At 52.0% G+C, this 21,432-nt stretch overlaps 1 protein-coding gene across 4 annotated transcripts in view; it reads left to right on the top strand.

Moving 5' to 3' along the window:
- Window positions 1–17,271, top strand: part of FKBP15 (FKBP prolyl isomerase family member 15) — a 29,019-nt gene extending 11,748 nt beyond the window's left edge. For 3 of the 4 annotated variants that reach the window (XM_075439613.1, XM_075439612.1, XM_075439615.1), the window contains 18 exons: window positions 118–217; window positions 975–1,078; window positions 2,620–2,713; window positions 3,538–3,647; window positions 4,043–4,153; window positions 5,181–5,275; window positions 5,923–6,025; window positions 7,861–7,893; window positions 9,441–9,612; window positions 10,101–10,237; window positions 10,565–10,720; window positions 11,413–11,565; window positions 11,905–11,997; window positions 12,451–12,561; window positions 13,050–13,157; window positions 13,364–14,025; window positions 14,932–15,022; window positions 15,493–17,271. In XM_075439613.1, coding sequence (XP_075295728.1) covers window positions 118–217; window positions 975–1,078; window positions 2,620–2,713; window positions 3,538–3,647; window positions 4,043–4,153; window positions 5,181–5,275; window positions 5,923–6,025; window positions 7,861–7,893; window positions 9,441–9,612; window positions 10,101–10,237; window positions 10,565–10,720; window positions 11,413–11,565; window positions 11,905–11,997; window positions 12,451–12,561; window positions 13,050–13,157; window positions 13,364–14,025; window positions 14,932–15,022; window positions 15,493–15,567 — 2,508 coding nt within the window. In that variant the 3' untranslated portion in view covers window positions 15,568–17,271. The remainder of the gene's footprint in view (window positions 1–117; window positions 218–974; window positions 1,079–2,619; window positions 2,714–3,537; window positions 3,648–4,042; window positions 4,154–5,180; window positions 5,276–5,922; window positions 6,026–7,860; window positions 7,894–9,440; window positions 9,613–10,100; window positions 10,238–10,564; window positions 10,721–11,412; window positions 11,566–11,904; window positions 11,998–12,450; window positions 12,562–13,049; window positions 13,158–13,363; window positions 14,026–14,931; window positions 15,023–15,492) is intronic. The other variant, XM_075439614.1, reaches the window with a different exon arrangement.
- The last annotated feature ends 4,161 nt before the right edge of the window (window positions 17,272–21,432 follow it).

Here is a 21,432-nt window from a genome sequence, read left to right as displayed (position 1 = left end):
ACTGTTCCTATCTAGTTCAGTTGGGTTAATTGGGTAACACCTAGTCTCAAGTGATCTCAGGTTCAAACTGTTCGCTCATTCTTTAGCATTCGTTGTAATACACAGAAATTTTTTTAGGATCCAAATACACTGAGAGGGACAGCGCAATCAGTGGCCTCATCTTCTATGAGACCGTCACAGCCAGCTCACGCAGTGCTGCCGACAGTGTCAGCACAAGGTAATGTGCTGGTAAGCCTGGGGTTGGTGTAGAGAAACCTCGCTTCTCTGCAGACTTCAAGTACCTGGGCTGTACAAATAGAGCATTCCTTTCAGGAACTGAAATAGGAACTTACAGATAGCTTCTAATAACGCTTGCTGATCCAGAGCTCCGTAGGTAGACTAATTCATAAAGCACAAGACTGAAGTCCTTGGAGTAAGTCGCCATTGTGATCTTGCGCACACCTTACTGCCTGAGGGAGAGCAACCACAGTCTGCTCTGTCATCGTGTGTGCTGGGGTGGCACGGAGATTTCTAGGCCATGTGATTTGTAAACGGAACTGTTACAAATGCTTTCCCAGAGAACAGAAATTGTTTTGTTTGAAAATGGTGGAAATGATAGCAAAGGGCACCAGAGGGCTAGCAGCTCTGGAGTAGGCTTAAGCTGTCTTCCCATGATGGAACAGCAGTGTCAGCTGCTGGTCAGCTGAGCTTTAGAGTCAGCCGGAGTGACATCTTGGGTCAGTAAACTTCAGAGCCACCTTTGTTTGAATGAAAAGAGGTTGTCTCTGTGTAGCTAGAAGTGAAATTTCTGTGAAAGATGACTCTTCTCTTGACCTTTTCTCACTTGTTTAGATGGATTGAATTTTCACAAGGCTGCAGACAGGCTTGTGTTCAATTTTTGTCTATTTAGTGACTTTTTTGGTCATTTCACACTGAGTAAGTTGAACTATTTTGAGCTACTTTATGGCGTACTGAGTTTCATTCTTCCCTTTCAGTACCTCAAGCGTCTGGTTCTACGCCCCCAGTATCTTCTGCTGCTTTAATACCTGCAACGATCCAGCCCCATTCAGCTCTGCCTGGAGGAGCACAGGGCTTTCAGGTACTAAAATGAAATCAAGGAGAATATTGGCACTTCTGTCCTTTCTCGTCTTACTCTTTTCTCCGTCACTGGGAGCAAGGACTCTACAGCAGCACGTAAGGATGAGAATCCCAGGCTGCTTCCTGTGACTATTCTTTGGCATTGTCAGGTTTCCATCACATGCCTCACAGAATTTAATCAAAAAGGGTTAATTTTCTGCCTGCTGATGGCAGCTTAAAGTTGAACTAAGAATGAACCAGACTTTGTTATTATCTGCTTTTCTAGTGGATAAAATAAAAACTTCCAAGTACTCATAGAGCAGGTGAAAACAGAAGCATTTTAGTTGAAGTTTTTCTCAGTCATGATCTGTTCTTCTGTGAGAGGTCATTTGCACACTTAACATGTCTGTGGGCCATGGTTTTTCATCCAGCAAAAGAAGAATCCTTTTAAAAGGCTTGTGATGCCGCTGCTGTTAAGTGATGCAATCTGCTTGCGAACAAGGAAACTTTTGGGGCTTAAAACACAATGTATTTGCCACATCAGGTAGTGGAGACTTAGTGCAAAGCTATCGTACAAACAATTCTATGAAGTCTAAAACCAAACTTACTACCTTATGGCTTCTGTAGGTATTTTCAGTTATTTTCTGGAGGGTTTGGACATCAAACAGTGGCTTATGCCACATAGAAACACTGTTTATTTTTAAAGGGTCCAGGCAGAGGAAGAAAATATTCGATAAGAAATACAAACATTATATATTAAAAAAACAAACAAAGAAACAAACAAAAAACACCACCACAAAAAAAAAAAAAAACACCAAAAAAGCAAAAAAAAAAACTGGTACATTGCTTTGGCTTTGCATTTTCCTCGTATTGAAAATGAGGAAGTTATGGCAAGTGACAGAATAAAAAAGATAGGCTTTTCTGTTTGATGAAATAGAAGCTAGTCATTAGAATGCAGTTTTAATCTGATCATGATTTGCATATATTGTTTTGAAAGTTTGACCCTGATGTCCTGAATTCTTCTAGAAACCTGACCGAAGTTGTAATGTTTTTTTCCTTGCCTGAGAGAGTAAATTAGTATGAGTGAGGTACTCCTAGCATTTAAGGCATTCTTCAGTCTGTTTAGCTGCTTCTGATGAGCACTGAGCAATAAAGTTGCAATCAAGTCAGTTGGGTTGTGTTTTCTGAGCCTTGCCTAGGAATAGCCTCGTGTGCAAATTAGCATGACTTCAGATTGCTGCACATCCAGTAACCTGCAGTTCGCATGCTGATCTTTGCCTCTCACAAACGTAGGGTAACATGCTTTTGCTTCAACTGCAGTGAAGAAAGTAACTTATTAAGCTGTGGTAACGCGAACACACTCCTCAGCCTTGAAAGAAGAGCGGCTTTGGTTTTTTCCCTTTACTATGACTGTTGTGTCATTTGACTTCCTGCTCCCTAATTCTGTTCTTTCTTTCCAAATATTGTCACTGCTCTGGGGCTTAAAAAACATGAAAATCACTTAAGTGTGAGTGGGGGGGAAGCACCAAAACGTATTCTGATCTCTTGAATTTGTTCCTCAAGGCGTATCCAGGCATGGCGTTTGCTTACCCCCAAACTGCTGCGTCTGCTTCTCAGCTCCAGCCTGTAGGACAGATGTATCCCGCACCTTACCAAGGTATGTTTAACAAAGTACGTGCTTTTCAGAAAGATGCAATACCTGCAGTAAACTGTTTATTATGATGATTGAGGTAGCAATGGTAGCATACACATACTCATCCTGTCAGTAAAGCCGTGCTGTTTCACAAATTCTTATTTTTTAATAACAAATAGGGGCAAACATTTCCCAATAAATATCCGTCTTTTTCTTATCTTAAGGAACTTTGTACAGTGTGAAAGGGGAGGGAATTTCTAGGTGTATTCCCAAGGCTGTGTGTTGCCAACAGTATTTTATAGCTGGTGCTTCCAGTTATAACTGTAATAGTCAGCAGCTATCCTGCCAGCCAGGGAAAGAACTGGAGTGTGCATACTGGGACGTTTACTAAGTGGGAGACTGTAGCCCCCCCCAGAAAAGGAGCAACCTAAGAAGGGCTAAAGGCATTTAAAGAACCATTTAGGTAATCCAGGTTGGAGAAAAATTGAGTATAGCTGAAACTTTCTTGGAGCACATTTTTTTCAGTTCAAGGCTTCAGAAGCCGTGCTTCATCCCTGTTGTTCCACTGTACCTCTGGGTGTACTGTTCTGGTGTGCCTGGGGGCTTCCTTCTTGTTGGCCTAAGAGCTGTCACGTGGCTCAAGAATTTCCTGTAGTCGTAAACCTGCCTATTTGTGTCATTGGGAAAATACCTGTAGTATTAGTTTTCCAGATACCATATCACTTTTATTTCTGGGAAGAGTGGCTGTCCAATCTGGCAGGCTTCAAACTGCTAAGCGTTGTTTTTGAGGTGTCTGTGTGCAGGCATTTTCCCCTTGTGACTAGAGATGTCTCTCCTTTCCATTCAAGCACCCGGGGATGTTACTGCCTTTTTGATGACAGAAGCACGGCAGCATAACACTGAAATCCGAATGGCCGTCAGCAAAGTGGTAGATAAAATGGATCTTTTGGCTGCCAAGGTAATGTATGACACAGACAGGCTTGTTAACGACATTGCTATTTGTTCTCCAAACGTAGTCTGAGGAGTTATCTCTATTTAAATGCCTGCAAGAAGTTTGTAAGTGATATACCAACTTAGTGATATTTCTGATACTATCAGACCTTGAAGGGGTAGCAGTTCACATACTATGAAAAAGCTCAGACTAGGCTTGGGGGGAGAAGCTGTCTCTTATTGTCTGAAATATGATATAATGCATTGTATTTGGAGAGATTCAGTGCCCTTCAGGAGTTGATACAGTAGCATATAACCTACATCTGATAGATGGAACAGTGAAGTGGATCTTTGCAGATGTCTGACCCTTACCTACACCCATAAATTAATTTCATCTGGCTTAAGAATGGCTTATCCCTGCAGGTGGAGGAGTTGAAGAAACAAAATGCTGGTAACAGCTCACTACTGCCTGGTATCTCCTCTGTTACTATGGAAGCCTCCATGATCATGAGCAATATCCAAAGGATAATCCAGGTGAGTGTGGCCACCCTTATTTGACTACTTCCATAACGATCTGGAGTGCACAGTGTTATTCCTAATGAGGATAGCTGTACGGCCTTGGCCCAAATGTCCGTCCATCCATGCGTTCTATTTTTGTGGGGCCAAAACCAGCTGCCTAGGTAAGAGCATGAGTCATACAATGTTTTCCATCCCTCTGCCCCCGAAACAAGCTCTTCTCAGCAGTTTGTTGTTTGGGTACTTTCTGAGCCAGAGTTGATGTACTGGTATTTAATAGGCCTTGGCAAAAGGTTCATGTGAGAAATTCAGCCTCTGCTTAAACCCTTATGGACTTAACCCACAGCGTCCTGCAGAATGGAGTTTCACAGCTGAAACACTGCGTTGCAGGAACCACCTGCTTCTGTTTTGCACTACTTATAGAATCATAGAATGCTTTGGGTTGGAAGGACCTTTAGAGGCCATCTAGCCCAGCCCCCCTGCAGTGAGCAGGGACATCTTCAGCCAGACCAGGCTGCTCAGAGCCCTGTCCAACCCGGCCTGGAATGTTCCCAGGGATGGGGCATCTCCCACCTCTCTGGGCAGCCTGTGCCAGGGTTTCACCACCCTCAGTGTAAAGCATTTCTTCCTTATACCCAGTCTGAATCTCCCCTCTTTTAGTTCAAAGCCATTGCTGCTTTTCCTGTCACAACAGGCCCCGCTTAAAAATATTTTCCCCATCTTTCTCGTAAGCCCCCTTGAAGCTGCTCTCAATCCCCTCATCCTCCAGCCTATTATTATTATGCTTTGCAGTTTTTCTAGACAGCAGCCTTACAGTTCTTGGGGTTTGTGGGTGAAAAAGTCAACCAGACACAATAATCTCTAGAATGTGGTTTGGCAACTACTGTCCTGTACCAGGACTCCTGCTAAACCTAGCACAGCGCGTTCACATGAGCACAGGGTTGGTACGTCTCACCACTGCACTGCATCTGTACAAAACGAAGGTTTAGGTACTGCTGCAAGGAAGTACCAGTAAGGCGGATATTCATGCTGGGCTGTGCTTTAGGAGAATGAGAGACTGAAGCAAGAGATATTTGAGAAGAGCAGTCGGATTGAGGAGCAGAATGAGAAGATCAGTGAGCTGATTGAGCGGAATCAGAGGTAAGGAGTGGGGGAGGGGACAGCCTCTGCATCTGTGAAGACTTTACAGCTTACGCTTGGTTAGGCATAACTAGGAGGGGTGTTCTTCAGGATAGAGGCGTGTTCTGAGAATTTTTTTTTAAGGCATTAAAAGTGGGGTTGCCCCGCCGCGGGGCCCATCTCCAAAACTGTGGTTTACAGTAAACATGAATGTGTAAAAGGGGAAAAATAACAACTCATGCTATCTTTGAGCATGCGTGCTCTGCTTCTGGGAGTTACTTTATTTTTGCTAACTTTTTAGTAATGTGGAAGACATTGTAGGGGTGTGGCATCCTTAGTTTCACTGTTGGGTGTGTGTTCCACTCAGCTTAAGAAGGAAAATAACTTGTTTAAGGAAATGGCAAAAGTTATCAAAACTGCTGGCTGTGCGATAGGAACATTAGTCTTGTTGCAGAGACGTAAAGCACTTACCCAGACTGATACAATCTCTGCTGTGCCTGGCACAGCCGTTCCACCCGTTTGAGGTCAGGCTCTTGGTGCAGGACATCACGCAAAGTTGTCGGGGACTTTTCGTCAAGAAAACTGCTTTGAAATGTCACCTTTTTGGAGCCTTTTGCTCCAGGTCGTGTATTTACATAAATGCTCATGCAGTCTTCCTCTGTTCACAGATACGTCGAACAAAGTAACTTGCTAATGGAGCAGAGGAACCATTCCCTGCAAACAACAAATGAAAACACACAGGCAAGAGTGCTGCATGCAGAACAGGAGAAGGTAATGGTGACAACGGGCAGAGCCGTGGGCCTCGGCTGCAGCCAGGGAAGGGCTGGTTGCTTTTTGTACTAAAACATGCTGAAGCCTTGTTAGTCAAGGCCGAAGTCTGTTCTCTTACAAGATGACTGCAGTTCTGAATTTACATTTTGAAGCTTTTTTGAAAACAATTTGAGTATTTTTGTGACTTTCATAACAAAAGCAGCACAGAGGATATAAACTTGGATCTTCAGGCTGTCATAGCTTGAGTATTCTTATCTGACAGGAAAGTGTCTCGTTTATTGTTAACTCTGTAGGTATATGACCAACGTGTTGAGGAAATGTGTGTATCCAGGGCTTTGTTGGCTGAAAATGTGCTTTGTTTATTAGTTGCACTGACAGTTTCAGAAGGTTTTTTTTATTCTTCCTATTTAACTGACATACAGTGAATGTAGCTACAAAAAAATTATCCCCTACTAGAGTTTCTTCATTGCACTTCTTTACACTTTTTTTTTATACTAATCAAAAGCTGATTGTTTCTATCAATAATGTATTGTGCTTTTGTGAAAGGGGCTATTGGGAAATAGCTTTCAAACCAGTTAAATGCACTCATGCACGGCTGCGTATCCTGTAATGTCCCCTCATGATAGGCGAGCCCAGGTAGGCTAGGTTTGAGCTTTGTAATTGCTGGCTTCTTAAATTAAACCCAAGTTCAGCCTTGCACCATGCTCCCCTGCTGAGTTGTGCATCTTTCGAGTTCAAATGTGAGGTGATAAATGCTTGCTCTGCATGAGAACCCTAACTCAGCGCACCTAAAAATGACAGAACCTGCAGCTTTCCAAAGTATGCTAGCAAGTGTGCTAAAGAATAGAGCGATATATGGCTGATAACTGTATGCTGGCGTGAGCAGACACTGAAGGAGAGCTGTATTTTTCCCTGGGCAGTGAGAGCCCAGGTCACATACTCGTATGATGTAGGGAGCGTGGGAGATCTGAACCAAGAAGTCAGAAATAATAAATGAAATTCCTTCCTGTCAGTGAGCACAACATCCAGCTTGCACGATAGGTAACTTGGAGGAAGCATCTTTTGGAAGCATGAGTTATGGTCTTCAGGAATCTTTTGGGCCTCATCTTTAATAGGACTCCACTTGAGTGATTCAGCAGTCACTACCTAGGTGACAGCACCATTACGTGAACAGACTTTGGGCTAAGACCAGCAAAGCCGTGACTTGCACTGGAGAAGGTTCCCCCCAGCTTTGTGAGAGTATGGACTGTAAATACGAAGGCTGGTGTTCCTTCCTCTTCGTTTTATCTAACCTAGCTTGCTCTGTGACTGCAATTCCTGAGATCGCTATGGACAGACAGAATCAGGGAAGAGAAGTTTAAGCTATTTTATCTATTCTTTACTTAAAAATGGGGACTCGCCACTTATTTTGCAATGCAGGCCAGGCATCTGTACCCAGGATCACTGAGAGGAGGTATTGGTAGCTTGCTGCTTTTGGGTTACAGATCTTCGACCCTGGCAGAGCACATCGCAGCTTCAGGTGAAGGCTTCGTGTGCCAGAAGGAGAAGTAGTACCCCACTCTCCAGGGCAGGGAAGCGGTAGTTGCGTGTAGGACTGCTCCTACATCTTGCAGTGTACCTGCAAGGATACCTTTAGCTTTTTTCTTTTTAAGCCAGGCTTCCCTACCGTTTTCTGTCTAAGCTTGTACAGTTCTTGGAATAATTTAAAGGCTTCTCTGGCATGCCTTAGACTCCTGTCATGAAGCACTGTGCTTTTCTGATGATGATGAATGCCTCTGCCTGTCAAGTTGTGTGCTTAACTCTTCCTGTTTCCTGTCGCTGCTTTCTCTTCCCAGCACATGCTGCCAGCGGATCGGGGCTGGGACCAGGTGAGGCAGTGTGTCTGCTGACTGTGTAGGTGGTAGATAATTGTGCCCTAGATAGTGCCAGCCCAGCTTCCTCTTCAACTAGCTAGAACCTGATTGGCATCAAAAGAATTTTCTCGGCTGGAATTAGCACGGGTCCTCAACTTGGAAAAGGGCTTTATAGCTGGCAGTGTAGCCACTGGCCCCCTCTTTCTTGGGGAGCCCTTTCAAAGAACTTTGTCACATTGCTGCTCATTTCACCTCCCCCAGGGGAGCAATAGGATGTGATAATACAATTGTCAGAGCAGATACAGATCACATGAGGTTCTTGGTACCTGAAAGCTGGAGGCTGGAGCTGAGCTAGTTTAGATACAAAGCATTCACTGCAGAAACTTAAGTCTAGCAGCAGGCATTGGATTTCCTTTTAGTTTTTCTTTATTTGCCATTAACGACAAAGGCAAGTGTTGAAATAACCTGTAGATATGCCATGGGGGTTTGTTTTGGTTTTAGCATGCTGGGAGTTGGTATCTTCAACTGCAGTGAGACATTTACGGAAACGTTAAGAGGAAAGCAGATCTGGTTTTAGCCAGTCTCTGTTGAAATGCTGCCTCCTCTTTAATATTAATAGTGTGGTATCCCAGCCCTCAAGGTCAGCCCATACTGGTCCTAGTCTGAGGAGAAACGCTTGAGTTCTTTTATGGGGATAAAGCAGAAACTCCAGTTCTCCTGAACCTACCAGTTAGAAGAACGTGAAAGCCTGTTGGGAATCTGAGTATAGGCCTAGATGCAGAAGTGGTTTAGGTATTCCCTGCAACGGGTGCAGTTCTGTCTTTGCAGAGCATCCTCTGAATTTTGTATGTCATGCAGCAAGACTGGGAACGTGACTTTGTGTCTTTGTCTTGATGCCTTGGGCCCTTCCTGACATACTGTTTCCAAGCTGTGTAACAAGCTGTATTTGTACCTGGTGTTACATGAGTCACTGACATTGAGCAATACTAAATCTGAACAGGTTAAGAAATTACTGTGAGAGCCATGCTCCAAAATGCAGCCTTGCCTTGGCAGGCACCCCAAGGTAACCAGGTCTCGTGTGCTCTGGAGGGAGGGTGCTCTTTTGGCTGGAACAAGCCTACATTTTGTGTGGCTTTTCAGTGATTCCTAAGCTTATCAAAGATAATTAGATATTGGAGCCCCGGCTTTTAGCTGAACAGAGTTGTCATAGCCTGAAAACTCTGAGCAGAGCCACCAGGCGCTGGTACTAGTCTTAAAAACATGTTTAAGCTTTTCAGGAAAACTCACTGAGTTGAACTAATGTGGTGACGAGGTTGCTGGTGGCCTTGTGCAACTTTCTAGTCAACCTGGACAGGTTACAGCCAAACGACTCACAGGAACATGGCAAAAATTTATTGTTGCCTCTTCAGTTTGGAAATGTCTGTGGGGTGCTGGATGCCAGCACTTCCCCGATAAGGTCTCCAGTGCCTTATCAGTTCTTCCTGTGAGAACAGCTCTTGTGCCTGCTCACACTCACATATCCCTCTTTTTCTCCCTTTTCCCTGCTCCATTTTGTGATGCAGGCCAAAGTTGCAGAGGAGTTAGCGGCTGCCACGGCACAGGTTTCCCAGCTGCAGCTGGAGCTGACTGCCCACCAGAAGAAGGAGATGGACCTGCGGACACAGCTGTCTGCCGCTCTGCGGGAGGCAGAGCGACACGAGACCCAGCTCAACAAACTGCAAGCACAGTTAGCAGGTAAGGTTTCTTGTGCCTGTTCCATGAGGAACTCCTCTGTGTCCTTCTTTTTCCTCGTTTATGAGTTGTAGGTTTTTCCCTTCTGGGGTATCTATTCCTGCTTTCCCTGGGATCGGTCACAAGGGTATCAAAGAAGGATATTGATGCACTGAAATGTCTGAAGGGTTTGTGCATCCTTGTTACTACTAGAAGGAAAGTGGGCTGAATCTGCGCAGAACGTCATCCTCTCACAGGGGTGCCTTTTGTAGGAGCAACCTCTTGGCATCACTATCTCACATCTTGTAGAGGAATCGGAGATGTTCCAGTGGTTGAGAAGTTAAGATAAAAGCTGAGATATAAGCATAGCCATTTCATGGAGGCAGCTCTTGATAAGTTCCCATTCCCACTGCAGGTCCAAGCAGTGTTGATTTTCCTTCCCATCAGCCCCCAAATGCACTAACCTGAAATACATGTAGCGCTGAAACCCACAGTAAAGTGTATTTTTGCAGAGCTCCAAGAAGCCTCTGAGGACACTCAGACTAGATTCAAAGCTGAGAAGCAGAGCCGCAGACAACTGGACATGAAGATTACCGCACTGGAAGAAGAGCTAATGGACCTAAGAGTGGAAAAGGAGGCTCTGGAAAGGGTACGTCGGGCGCTAGCATTGCAGAGAGGCAGGGTTTCAGCTGTTTGGTGAAATTTCACCCAACGTTCTTGCTTGTGGGTATGCAAGTTAGGTGAATCTTGACTCATCTGCAGGCAAGGATCCCCGTGCTGGTGGATCCTTTGTGCTTACGTGAAGTTCATTTTTTTTGTAAAATATCTTAACCAGTAATATGCTGACCTTTCTACCTATAAAATAAATCTCATCTCTTAGAGTGGTAAGATTCTCTGCTCCAGGAAGCTCTTTGTGCACGAGGAAGAGAAGCTACGTTGCAGTCTGACCTATTCTAAGTCCTGTTCTGTATTGCAGAATCTTGCAGAGAGGAAGAAGAAATCCCTCTCGGAGAGAGCTCAGGCAGAGGAAGACATGGAAGAAATACGCAGATCATATCAGCAGGAGCTGGACAAGCTTCGACAGCTGCTGAAAAAGGCACGGACTTCGACTGACCAGGCAGCAGCGGAGCAGGTGAGTAGTCGTGGGAGCTTTGCCAACAAGTGTGTGGAAGGCTTGTAGGAACCTACAGATAGGAAATAGTCCTGAAAACGTGCAGGTAGTGGAAGAGTGAAAACGTTACCTGCTTGATGTTAGGGGTTAACTTCAACACAGGGTTCACTGTGCTTTGTTTCTAAAATATCTCTGTTGGTGTTTGTTTGCCCTGCTTCTGACTTTGGGATTTACACTGGTGTGCCTCTAAGGAGGTGCATGGTGTGAGTAGTGGGGAAGGCTGCTAGGTCCCAGTCGTTCTCCGACTGGAATTGCAGGCTGCTGGCGTGGCTGCAGAGTTTTGGGGCAGCGGTGATGCAGGCTGGCACGCGGCAGCAGATTGAGACTGAGAGTGTCAGACTGAGGAAAGGAGAAGCACCAGCTTGAGTTTGTAGTAGAGAGGGGAATACAGGACTGCTGGTGAGTGAAAGACTGCTTCGAAATATGGCGAGAGATCTGAAATCTGAGCCAGACCTTTGGGCCAGCCTGAGGGCCTGTGGCTGGGATGGAGCTCGGAGAGGCAAGGGCTGCAGGCTGCCGTCTGCCCGTAGGGATTCCAGTCGGGGGCGGGAGGTGGTGTCCAGCCCCAGGCTTTCAGCCACTTGTTGTGCAAATACAGACTCTGTGTGTGTGTGTGTATGTTTTCCTAATGATCTCTCTTGCATGATGGGCAGCTGTCACTCATCCAGGCAGAGCTGGAATCCCAGTGGGAAGCCAAATGTGAGCACACGCTGGCCTCGGCCAAGGAGCAGCACGTTAGGCAGTACCAGGAGGTGTGTGAGCAGAGAGACTCCCTGCGGCAGCAGGTGTCCCAGCTGGAAGAGGAGGTAAAGGGCTGGTCCTGAGTGCTGAAATCTAATGCCAGATAACCAGTAACTGTAGCCAGCAAGTCCTCGCCCACCGAACTGCGGCTCGGCTTTTTAATTGCTTGACTGTTGTGGAATTTGGTCTTGTCTGTGGGATGTGTCTCTACTTGCCTCTGTTACGCTGGGTTGGTGGGCTAGTGAACTTGCTGCTGCAGTTCTGAATGAGGGAGAGCCAAGATGATGTCGGTCTCAGACTAAAGCAACAGCTACAGTCTCTTCTGGTTTTGAGCAGAAACTGTTCTGAAGTGGGTGACACAGGAAGGGGCTATGAACTGATGGGCTGTAGTTCTTGTCTTTCAGCTTGCGGCTCTAAAACACTCGAAAAAAGCAGAGGAGCAAAAATTGTCTGAGATGCAGCAATGTTTGGAGCAACTAGAGCCCATCAAAGAGAAGGTAAAGGGAACAAGACGGCAGCTGAATATGAGCTGGAGCGCAGTAATCACTAGCCTCAGGCTTCCCATGTCCAGAAGAACAAAAATGTGAGTTCTAGAATACTAGAGGGAAGGAATAACTTCACGTTGCTTCCGGCAAACCAGAGGAGGTCCAGTGATGGGACCCAGCCCGCATTTCACTGGGTTCTCGGTAACGCTATGCCCGTTCTTGGTGTTACTTGAAGAGCTGATGACACAGTTCAGGATCTCCGAGGGGTTTGGCTTGGTTGGGTATCTTTATTTTGGTGCTGTTACTTTCAGCCAAATCTTTTGCAACTCTGTCAAAGCCCTGCTTAAAACTGCACTGGGCAGTTTACCCCTCACTAAAAAACTGCTTACAGACAGCCCGTGCACTGCACAGTTCGTTGTGGCGGTGCCCGCGGAGCTGTTCCGACTTGCGGTTTCCCTTTGGCAGTGTTCGGCCTTGCAGTCGGATATGGTGGTGCTGAAGGCTCGCTATGAAGAGCGCATCCGAGGCCTGGAGAAGGATCAGGATGGATCTTCACCTGCAGACTTCACGGAAGAAGTGAGTATTTGCAGTATTTCTCCTTACTAAGCAATTCTATTCTGTTTGCCTTGAATTATTTCTTTTTGAGCAGAGATAAGAAAAACAGTATTTTCCTCAGAGAAGCACTGTGTTTCTAGTGGCAGGGTCTGTAGAGGAAGAAAGGATGTGACCTTCCTCCTGCCCACTTTGTTGCTTGATTTTTAGGTTAAAACTTAAGATTTGAAGTCTAGATTTGTAAATTGGAAGAATAATAAGAAATAAGTTTCATCTGCTTTGGGTCTGTGCAGCCTGCCTCAGTTTTGGAGGGATGGGCTTGGCGTGTGTGTAGTGGTTCTGAATTAAAGTGGTGTGGTGTGTTCTGCTTCGTTACTGGAATTCCTGATTTGAAAACCACGTGCGTGTGTTTGGGTTTAGCGTTCACTCACCTGGAGAAGTATCTGATCCCGAGTCCGGTGCGTGAGACGTTAATGACTTGTGTCTTTGTGTCCTGCCTTGCTCTTTTCCAGGTAAAGAAGATAATGAATGGCGTATTCCAGTCTCTTCGGGGTGAATTCGAGCTGGAAGAGACGTACAGCGGCAGGACGGTTCTGGGTGTTGTCATGAGCACTATTAAGGTACAACAGCAGTAAGAGAGCGAGGGTGGTCAGTGTGCGAGAACGAGTGTTGGGCTAAAGCCACGAACTGGCGTGGTGAGTCTGAAGTAACTGTGAAGCAGAAATTTGCTGTGGGTGGCAAAGCAGCCCAGCAGTGGATGATGATACAGGGATCGGTGGTGGTTTATGTTCAGGGTAAAACCTCCGTTCTCTGCTCAATTTTTCAGACTGTCACGCTGCAGCTGCTCGGCAGGCAGCAGGAGAGACCGGACCATGACACTAAAAAGGCAGAACCTGAAATGGGAGCAGCGAGGCAGGAGGGACCACTTGGAGCGAAGCGAGACCACGAAGAGCCCGTGCAGCACAGCACGTCTGGCAGGGAAGGCGAATCCGCTCCGCTGTCTGCCAGGCCCAGAACTCCCGAGGAGGAGCAGGTGACACGGAGCAGTGTGGTGTCAGCTGAGGAGAAGGTCGGGGGGGAGCAGCCCTCCTCCGTGGCTGAATCCTGCCGGGATCCCGACGAGGGGCCTGTGCCTGCAGGACAGCCTGTTCCTGGGGCGGCTGAGCAACGGCAGGAGAGCAGTCCCGTCGGGAAGGCTGGGACTGAGTGCAGTCCCTCCAGAGCGTCTCCAGAGCAGGCAGAAGTTGCAGAACCTCCTGTCCTCAAAGCCAAGGCTGGAGAAGCGGATGAGGCAGTGATTCCGGAGCAGGAGGCAGAGGAGCTCTCTCCCTTAAACGGTGAGGGAGGGGACTGCGCAGACCCGTCGGATGAAGCTCGCTCAGAGGAGTCTGCTCCAGTATCCAGCACAGCAGAGCAGAGCTTGGCTGTCCCCGGAGACCCCCCAGGACAGCAGGAGGTGGGCTCCAGCCCGGGGCAGAAGGATTCCAGGTAAGGAGTGGGGGCTGGCGTGGCCGCAGTGCCGTTTCCCAGCTGATGGCTCGATCTGGTCCAGGAGCGTGCTCCTGCAGGGCAGCGCACTGGCAGGGCTGAAGCGCTGTCGCTGCTGGGCCTGCAGAGACCGGGCTGTCCCAGGCTGCTCTGCCGGGAGGGCCGGGGCAGAGCAGGGGGCCGGGGGCAGTGGTGCCGTTATCCCTGCCCAGCGGCTCCCGGCTGCGCACAGAGGGGAGCGTCCAGCTTCTCCAGGATCTGATTGTGGTGGCTGCCAGCTCTCGTTACTGAAACGCTCTGTGCCAGGGAATAGCACAGAATCACAGAATAGTAGGGGTTGGAAGGGACCTCTGTGGGTCACCCAGCCCAACCCCCTGCCCAAGCAGGGTCACCCAGAGCAGGCTGCACAGCACCGCGTCCAGGCGGGGCTGGAATATCTCCAGAGAAGGAGACTCCACAGCCTCCCTGGGCAGCCTGGGCCAGGGCTCCGTCACCCTCAGAGGGAAGAAGTTCTTCCTCGGGTTCAGCTGGAGCTTCCTCTGCTTCAGTTTGTGCCCGTTGCCCCTTGTCCTGTCGCTGGGCAGCACTGGAAAGAGCTTGGCCCCATCCTCCTGACCCCCACCCTGCAGATATTTGTAAGCATTTATAAGGTCCCCTCTCAGCCTTCTCTTCTCCAGGCTGAACAAGCCCAGTTCCCTCAACCTCTCCTCGTAGGGGAGATGCTCCAGTCCCCTCATCATCCTCGTAGCCCTGCGCTGGACTCTCTCCAGTAGCTCTTCATCTTTCTTGAACACGTGCCTGCAGAGTTTGCCTCGGCCTCAAAACTTTTCCATCATTCTTTAACAGAACTTGTAAAACCAAGATCCTGTTCTGCAAGCGAACTGTTAATTCCTTTTCTGCTTCTAGCCTCTTCGAGGATGACAACTTCTTTGAAACAGCATCTCATAAACCAGCGAAGCCTCGAGTTCCCTCTGAAGAGGAGGATGAGGAGGAAGTGGTATGTGTTTGTGTCCTTCCGCTTCTAAACTGGTGAAGGCGTTAACCTGTAGCTTGTCTGAAATCCTTCCCATGGCCGTGGGGGACAGCCTGGCTCCTGCCAGCCGAGCTCCAAGCTGCCCAGACGCGCTCCGTACAGATCGAGAGCGCCAGGTTTGTTTCTTGCTGAGCTGGGAGGGGTTGCCTGGCCTGAGACGGTGATGACAAACCCCTGCTGGCGCGCAGTTAGTGAGACTTGCGGGTTAACTGTAGGGCTGGAGTGTCTTGCCCCTCTCCTGTCCCTTGTGCCCTGTAAGCCTCTCTCCTGGAGTATTAAGCTGTTGTATGAAAAGTACAAAACCATCAGTAATGAGGCTTCGCAGTACCGTTTCCCTAAAGCCAGTGGAGATTTTGGAGCCAGAACTGCGTAGCAGTTATCAAGTACTGGGAAGCCATTGAGACTGACAAGTTTCCCTCTGGTTTTACTTCCAGAGTATGAAGGGGCGTCCCCCTCCAGCTCCGCTCTTTGGTGATGATGACGATGATGATCTGGACTGGCTGGGCTGAGGAGCCGGCCGGCGAGCCCGTGAGCCCTCTCCTCTGGGCACGGCCTCTTCCTGTGCACTTGGCAATTTGTGAGCACCAGACGAGGACAGTTGGGACAGCCTGGGCCTTCCCAGGCTCTCGTGCTGCAGCCTGGTGGGGCCTGAGAGCAAACGGCTCTTCCTGCGCTCTTGGGCGCTTGGACCCGGCAGCCACGCGCGGAGGGTGGCGACGAGCTGAAGGAGCAACCAGTCTGGCTGCACGTTCGTGTTGCTGTCCTCCTCCTGTGAACCGCTGAGTCGTTAATCCGAAACTTTGTGCAGATATGAACTCTGTGAAGTGCTTCAGAAGAACACGTCTGGCAGGCCCCTGTAGTAGGTAACTGCTTTTTTTAAAAAACAGACTAAAACCTCTCCTCCTTCCCCGGTGAAGATCTCCTTGGAAGGTTCCTCTCGGTTTCCAGGGACTCTACACCAGCTTTTCACCAATATTAGCAGCGCAGTGGGAGATGTGGCCGAGAGACCCGGGCGGGTTTCCCTGCCAGCCCTGCACAGGCAGCGCGGGGAAACCCCCGGGGCTGTCGCGGGGCCCGAGCTGGGCACGCGTGGTGCTCGCTGTCCCGCAGCCCGCGGGGCGGGGGCACCCGGCCGCCCACCCAAGAGCCGGGCCTCGGGGAGAGCCACGCTCCCGGCACGGCGCAGCTGCCGGTAATTGCGGTCGGAAGAAGCCAGCTCCCAGGCTGTGTGTTACGGAGAGCCCCGAGGCTCCCGGAGACCTCGTGGAAATGATTCCCCAGCGCGTCTCGTCTCTCTCTGTGTCCAGAGGCGAGAGCTTTTTGTACCGGGTTGTGTTTCCCTGGCAGCGAAAGCAGCAATACGGGTGCGTAATGTGCTGCTTGTCGAGAGAGCGGCCGCAGGCAGCCGAGCCCCTCTCTGGTGCCTTTTTCTCTGCTGCTCTTTGAAGCGGGGCCATCATGGCACAAGTTAAAACTTGGTGGTGGTGGGACGTAAGCTGCGAGCCAGCCTCAGCTGGGCTCTGCCTCACAGGTCGGGGGTTTGGGGTGGAGCTCTGCGACCAGGAGGGGAAGGCAGCGAGGGCAGGCAGCTGGGCGAACACCCCCATCCCTCGTAGCCCTTTTCCTCCTGCACTCACCGGCACTAACACAAAAGTACGAGCAGTTCCTGGTATATTCAAAACAAATAACCCCCCCTTCACTTACTAAGAAGTGCTTGAAATAATTCCACCATAGTTAATTTCTACAACTGCCTCTTATTCTCTGAATTTGATCTGTGTCCTAAATGCAATTTCTTGGGGCAGGGGAGAGGGGGAGAGCGCCGGGTGTTCGGGAGTGCAGCGGCGCGTGAGGTCCCTCACGCAGATGGCCAAAGCTGCCGAAATGGTGGGTGAGACCACAGCCTGTGGAGCACCCGCTGGTCTCACAGGGTGACCTGAGCTGGGGTGTCCTGGGGAGCCGCTCCAGAAGGCAGAGCACCGCCCAGTTACGGCGTGCTGCCTGTGACAGGGGTGAACCCCAGGTTCCCTGGGGCTCCCCGTCCTGGTGCTGGGCTGAGCCTGGGCACCCTGAGCCGCCCTCCGGACCCCTGTCCCGCACGGTGTCCTGGTGGAGGCTGTTGCCAAGAGTAACAAATTCCACTTCGTGTTTCCCATTACAGATAGAGAGCCGGTGGGCTTTGCATTTCACTTTTTGAAAAATAAAGTGCAATTAAACCTGCATTTTTTGCTTGCATGGGTTTTACTGTAGTCGGGCTTGATCTATTCCTACACACTTGCAAACTGGCTGAGCTCTGGCTCACATCGGGAATAATTTGACCTAGAAACTCTTCTGGGCGCGCTCTTGCTGCTGAGCCGCTCTCCGGGGCGAGGAGAGAAGGTCCCTCGCTGCACTGACCGCGGCTCCTCCGGCTCTCCCCTTGCAGGCTGTCGCTGCCGGACGCCGAAGTGCTGGAGATGACGGTGCCGGGGGCAGGAATCGCTTGCTGGTCCTTCCCCGGGCTGGTGGGGAGAGCGGCTGCGGGCAGCTGGGGCCGGGAATCTCCCGTGGGTGTGGGAAGGGTGAAGGGGGGAGAGCTGGGGGCTCGGGGAGGGGCAGACCCTGCCATGGGGGGCTGTGAAGGCGCTGCTCCTGCTCTGGGGGCTGCGTGTGGCCCCAAGGTGGGCGACCCACGGCGAGAGGGACGCGAGAGGGCATCACAGGGTTGGCGCTCAGCACCTGCGGCACCCAGGACCGGGGGAGGCGAGGACCCTCACCCTGCCTGGGCCCTGGCTGTCGCACCCACTGCCCTGGCGCAGCTGGCGGCGAGCGGAGCTGGGGCATCGATCTCCGGGCAGAGCTCCCTGCTCGGGGACGCAGAAAGACGAGCGGAGACAGCGCTGGGCCAAGGTCTGTCTTTAATGGCGCCGGTCCCTGCGGGCAGCGCCCGTCCCCTCCACGCGCGCCGCAGCGGGCTCGCTCCTCGAGGGGAGAGGGCTGTGTAACGGCACAGTCTGACCCACGGAAAAACAACGCGGGACCTTCCTCGTCCCCTTTCACCTGAGAAGATGGACGGAGCCGCGGCCGGGGGAATTTTCCAGCCTCCAGGACTGCGACACTGGGAAGCGTGGGCTGCCCCACGCTGCGACTCCTGCCGGGGCCGGGACCATGGCGCCCGCAGCGGGAGCACGGCCAGACCCCGGGGGGGGACGGAAAGCTCCGCAATAAGTTAATCGTTCAACGAGTCTGATGCCCTGGGGCGTGCGTGCGGGGCGGCCGAGCGTCCTGTGGCCCACAGGCACCTGGGCTCCATCCGGGGAGGTGCTGAGCCCCCAGCCCCGTCCTCAGCCCTCTCCCTGTCGCTGGGGCCGAGCCATCCGTGGCCTGAGAAGTCCCTGACCCATGGCCGGGTCCATCCCGTCAGGGGCTGCGGTGTGGGACGGGAGCCCCTCTCCCCCGTCCGGACCTACTTGAGGAAGACGAGGAGGAAGAAGGTGGAGACAATGAGGACGAGGATGCCAGCGGCGAAGCCGAGGCGCAGGTTCTCCACGGAGGCGGGGGGGGGCTGCGTGTCCAGCAGCAGCCCCCGGCCTGGCAGCCCCAGCACGAAGGCGCCCGGTGCCTCGGAGCCGCGGCGGAGGCCGAAGGGGGTCACCATGCCGCTGACGGTGAAGATGGGCGCGTGAGCCGCGCACGTCACCTCCACGGCCACAGAGCGTGGCGAGGCTTGGCGAGCAGCTGGGGAGGCACCGCTGCCTTCCTCTTCCTCCTCCTCCTCCTCACGCGGGGTCCCTGAGGCCGGCGTCGCCCCGGGACCCCCCGGAGCCAGCTCGGGCACCAGCGTCACCATCCTGCAGAAGGGGCAGCTGACGAAGGCGACGGCGGCGGCGCGGCACACCAGCTTGCGCAGGCAGCTCAGGCAGAGGGAATGGCGGCAGGGCAGCTGCCGGGGGGCTCGGCCCCCTTCCCCGGCACCCCGATACGCCTCGTAGCAGATCCCGCACTCCCCGCTGCTCTCTGCCCCCATGGCCATGGCGTTCTGGGGGAGCGCGACGCGGCTGAGGCGGCTTTTGAAGGCCCGGGGGGGGGTGGGGGAGGACGAGGGCGGCCGCCCCATCGCTGAACTTCACTCCAGCCCTGGGGTGCTCGGCAGGCGCCGGACCGGCACGCTCCTCCTCCGCTTCCCCGAAAAACCCACCCCTTTCCTGTGACAAATCCATTATATTCTATATTTCCCAACTAGAATGTGCGGGGGGGGGGGGGGGGGTGTGGGGGGGATGTTAATTGTTATTTTAGTTTGGGATGAGGTCACCAGTGGGGCACATTCATGCTCAGCTTTCGTTTCATGGCAAACCTGGGGCATATTTGTCCCCCGGGGCCCTGGCCACCAACCGGCGCAACCGTCTCGGGGTTCAGGTCCCTGCCCGCCAGGCCGACCTGAACCCCGAGACGGTTGCGCTGAGCAAAGAGCAGCTGCAGACCCCTACAGCCCCGCCACGTCTTGAGCTTGGCTGTAGGCGAAGGGCAAGGATACATTTTGGTGTGAAATTATTTTTTATATTTCCCCTCCCAAATCTCTGCCGATGCCCGGGGTGCCACAGGGCATCGTGCGGTGGGGATAAGCTGCCGTGGTGTCCCCGTACGTGGCTGCAGTGGCCCTGGGGAGGAGGAGCAGCCAGTATTTACGGGCGGGCAGCGGACTTTGCGCTGAGCTCCTGTCACTCATTACCACCGCTGCCAGCACGGTTTGGGGACGCCGAGGCCATCGCCCACCGTGGCCAGCTCGGTGGCCGAGGGGGTGGTTTGCTGAGCGCAGAGGCTGCAGTAGGGAAATGTCCCTGGGGCTGTCCCCAAAGGGCTCAGCCGGGGCCACGCAGACCGTGGCACATCCCCAGGGTGCCCGATGGCATCGGCCACCCCCAGGCGCGGTGACCCCAGCGCAGGGCTCGAGATCTCCCACCGCCTGGACGTCCCTGGGGCTGCTCTGCGGCAAGTGACGCCCTCGGAGCAGTCCAAGTTCCTCAAATCACAGAATCACAGAATCACAGAATGTTCGAGGTTGGAAGGGACCTCTGTGGGTCATCTAGTCCAACCCTCCTGCCGAAGCAGGGTCACCTGCAGTAGGTTGTAGAGGACCTTGTCCAGGCAGGTCTTGAATATCTCCAGAGAAGGAGACTCCACAGCCTCCCTGGGCAGCCTGGGCCAGGGCTCCGTCACCCTCAGAGGGAAGAAGTTCTTCCTCGGGTTCAGCTGGAACTTCCTGTGCCTCAGTTTGTGCCCATTGCCCCTTGTCCTTCACTGGGCACCACTGGAAAGAGTCTGGCCCCATCCTCCTGACACCCACCCTGAAGATATTTGTAAGCATTTATAAGGTCCCCTCTCAGCCTTCTCTTCTCCAGGCTGAACAAGCCCAGTTCCCTCAACCTCTCCTCGTAGGGGAGATGCTCCAGTCCCCTCCTCATCCTCGTAGCCCTGCGCTGGACTCTCTCCAGTAGCTCCTCATCTTTCTTGAACTGGGGAGCCCAGAACTGGACACAGTACTCCAGATGAGGCCTCACCAGGGCAGTGTAGAGGGGAAGGAGAACCTCCCTCGCCCTGCTGGCCACACTCTTCTTGATGCACCCCAGGATCCCAATGGATTTCTTGGCAGCCAGGGCACACTGCTGGCTCATGGTTAACCTGTCGTCCACCAGGACACCCAGGTCCCTCTCCGCAGAGCTGCTCTCCAGCAGGTCCACCCCAAGCCTGTACTGGTGCATGAGGTTGTTCCTCCCCAGGTGCAGGACCCTGCACTTGCCCTTGTTGAACCTCATCAGTTTCCTCTCTGCCCAGCTTTCCAGCCTATCCTGGATGGATGTGGGAGAGGAGGAGGTGGCAGTGGGACAGCCGGGCACGTGGCGGCTCTGCCACCGCTCTGCAGCCCCTGGCTTTCAACTGTCCTCCCCCTCCAGAAGGAAAAAGGCAGCAACACCCAAGGCCCAGCAGCAACCAGCTGCCTTCTGGGGGCAGGGCTGTGGTGGGACCCGGCTGACCTCTGCCTTTACTACTTCAAGGTCAAGAGACGAACGGCTGACTGGGATCGTTACTGATTAATGGCGACGGAGAACCACGCGCGGAGGCCACGCGCCCGGCGCCCCGCTCGCCGCTGGACGTGTGCTGGCTGTCGGGTGGCAGCAGCACTTCCCGCTCGCACCCCGGGATTTCGGTTGAGGAATCCCACCGGGCTCCCCTGCCCCGGGAGCGTCCCTCAAGCCTTCCATCTCCCCTACGAGGAGGGTGCACTGGGGGCCGGGGAGCTCCTCGCTCTGCCCTGGCACCACTGCGGGGGCTGCAGCCCACCGGAGCCCCACAGACGGCCCGCAGGTTGCCAGCACGGAAGCCCCGGGCTTTGGCAGGAC

This window comes from Opisthocomus hoazin, chromosome 19, assembly GCF_030867145.1.
Source record: "Opisthocomus hoazin isolate bOpiHoa1 chromosome 19, bOpiHoa1.hap1, whole genome shotgun sequence".
Lineage (NCBI taxonomy): Eukaryota > Metazoa > Chordata > Aves > Opisthocomiformes > Opisthocomidae > Opisthocomus > Opisthocomus hoazin.
This window is presented reverse-complemented; position numbering and strand designations above follow the sequence as displayed.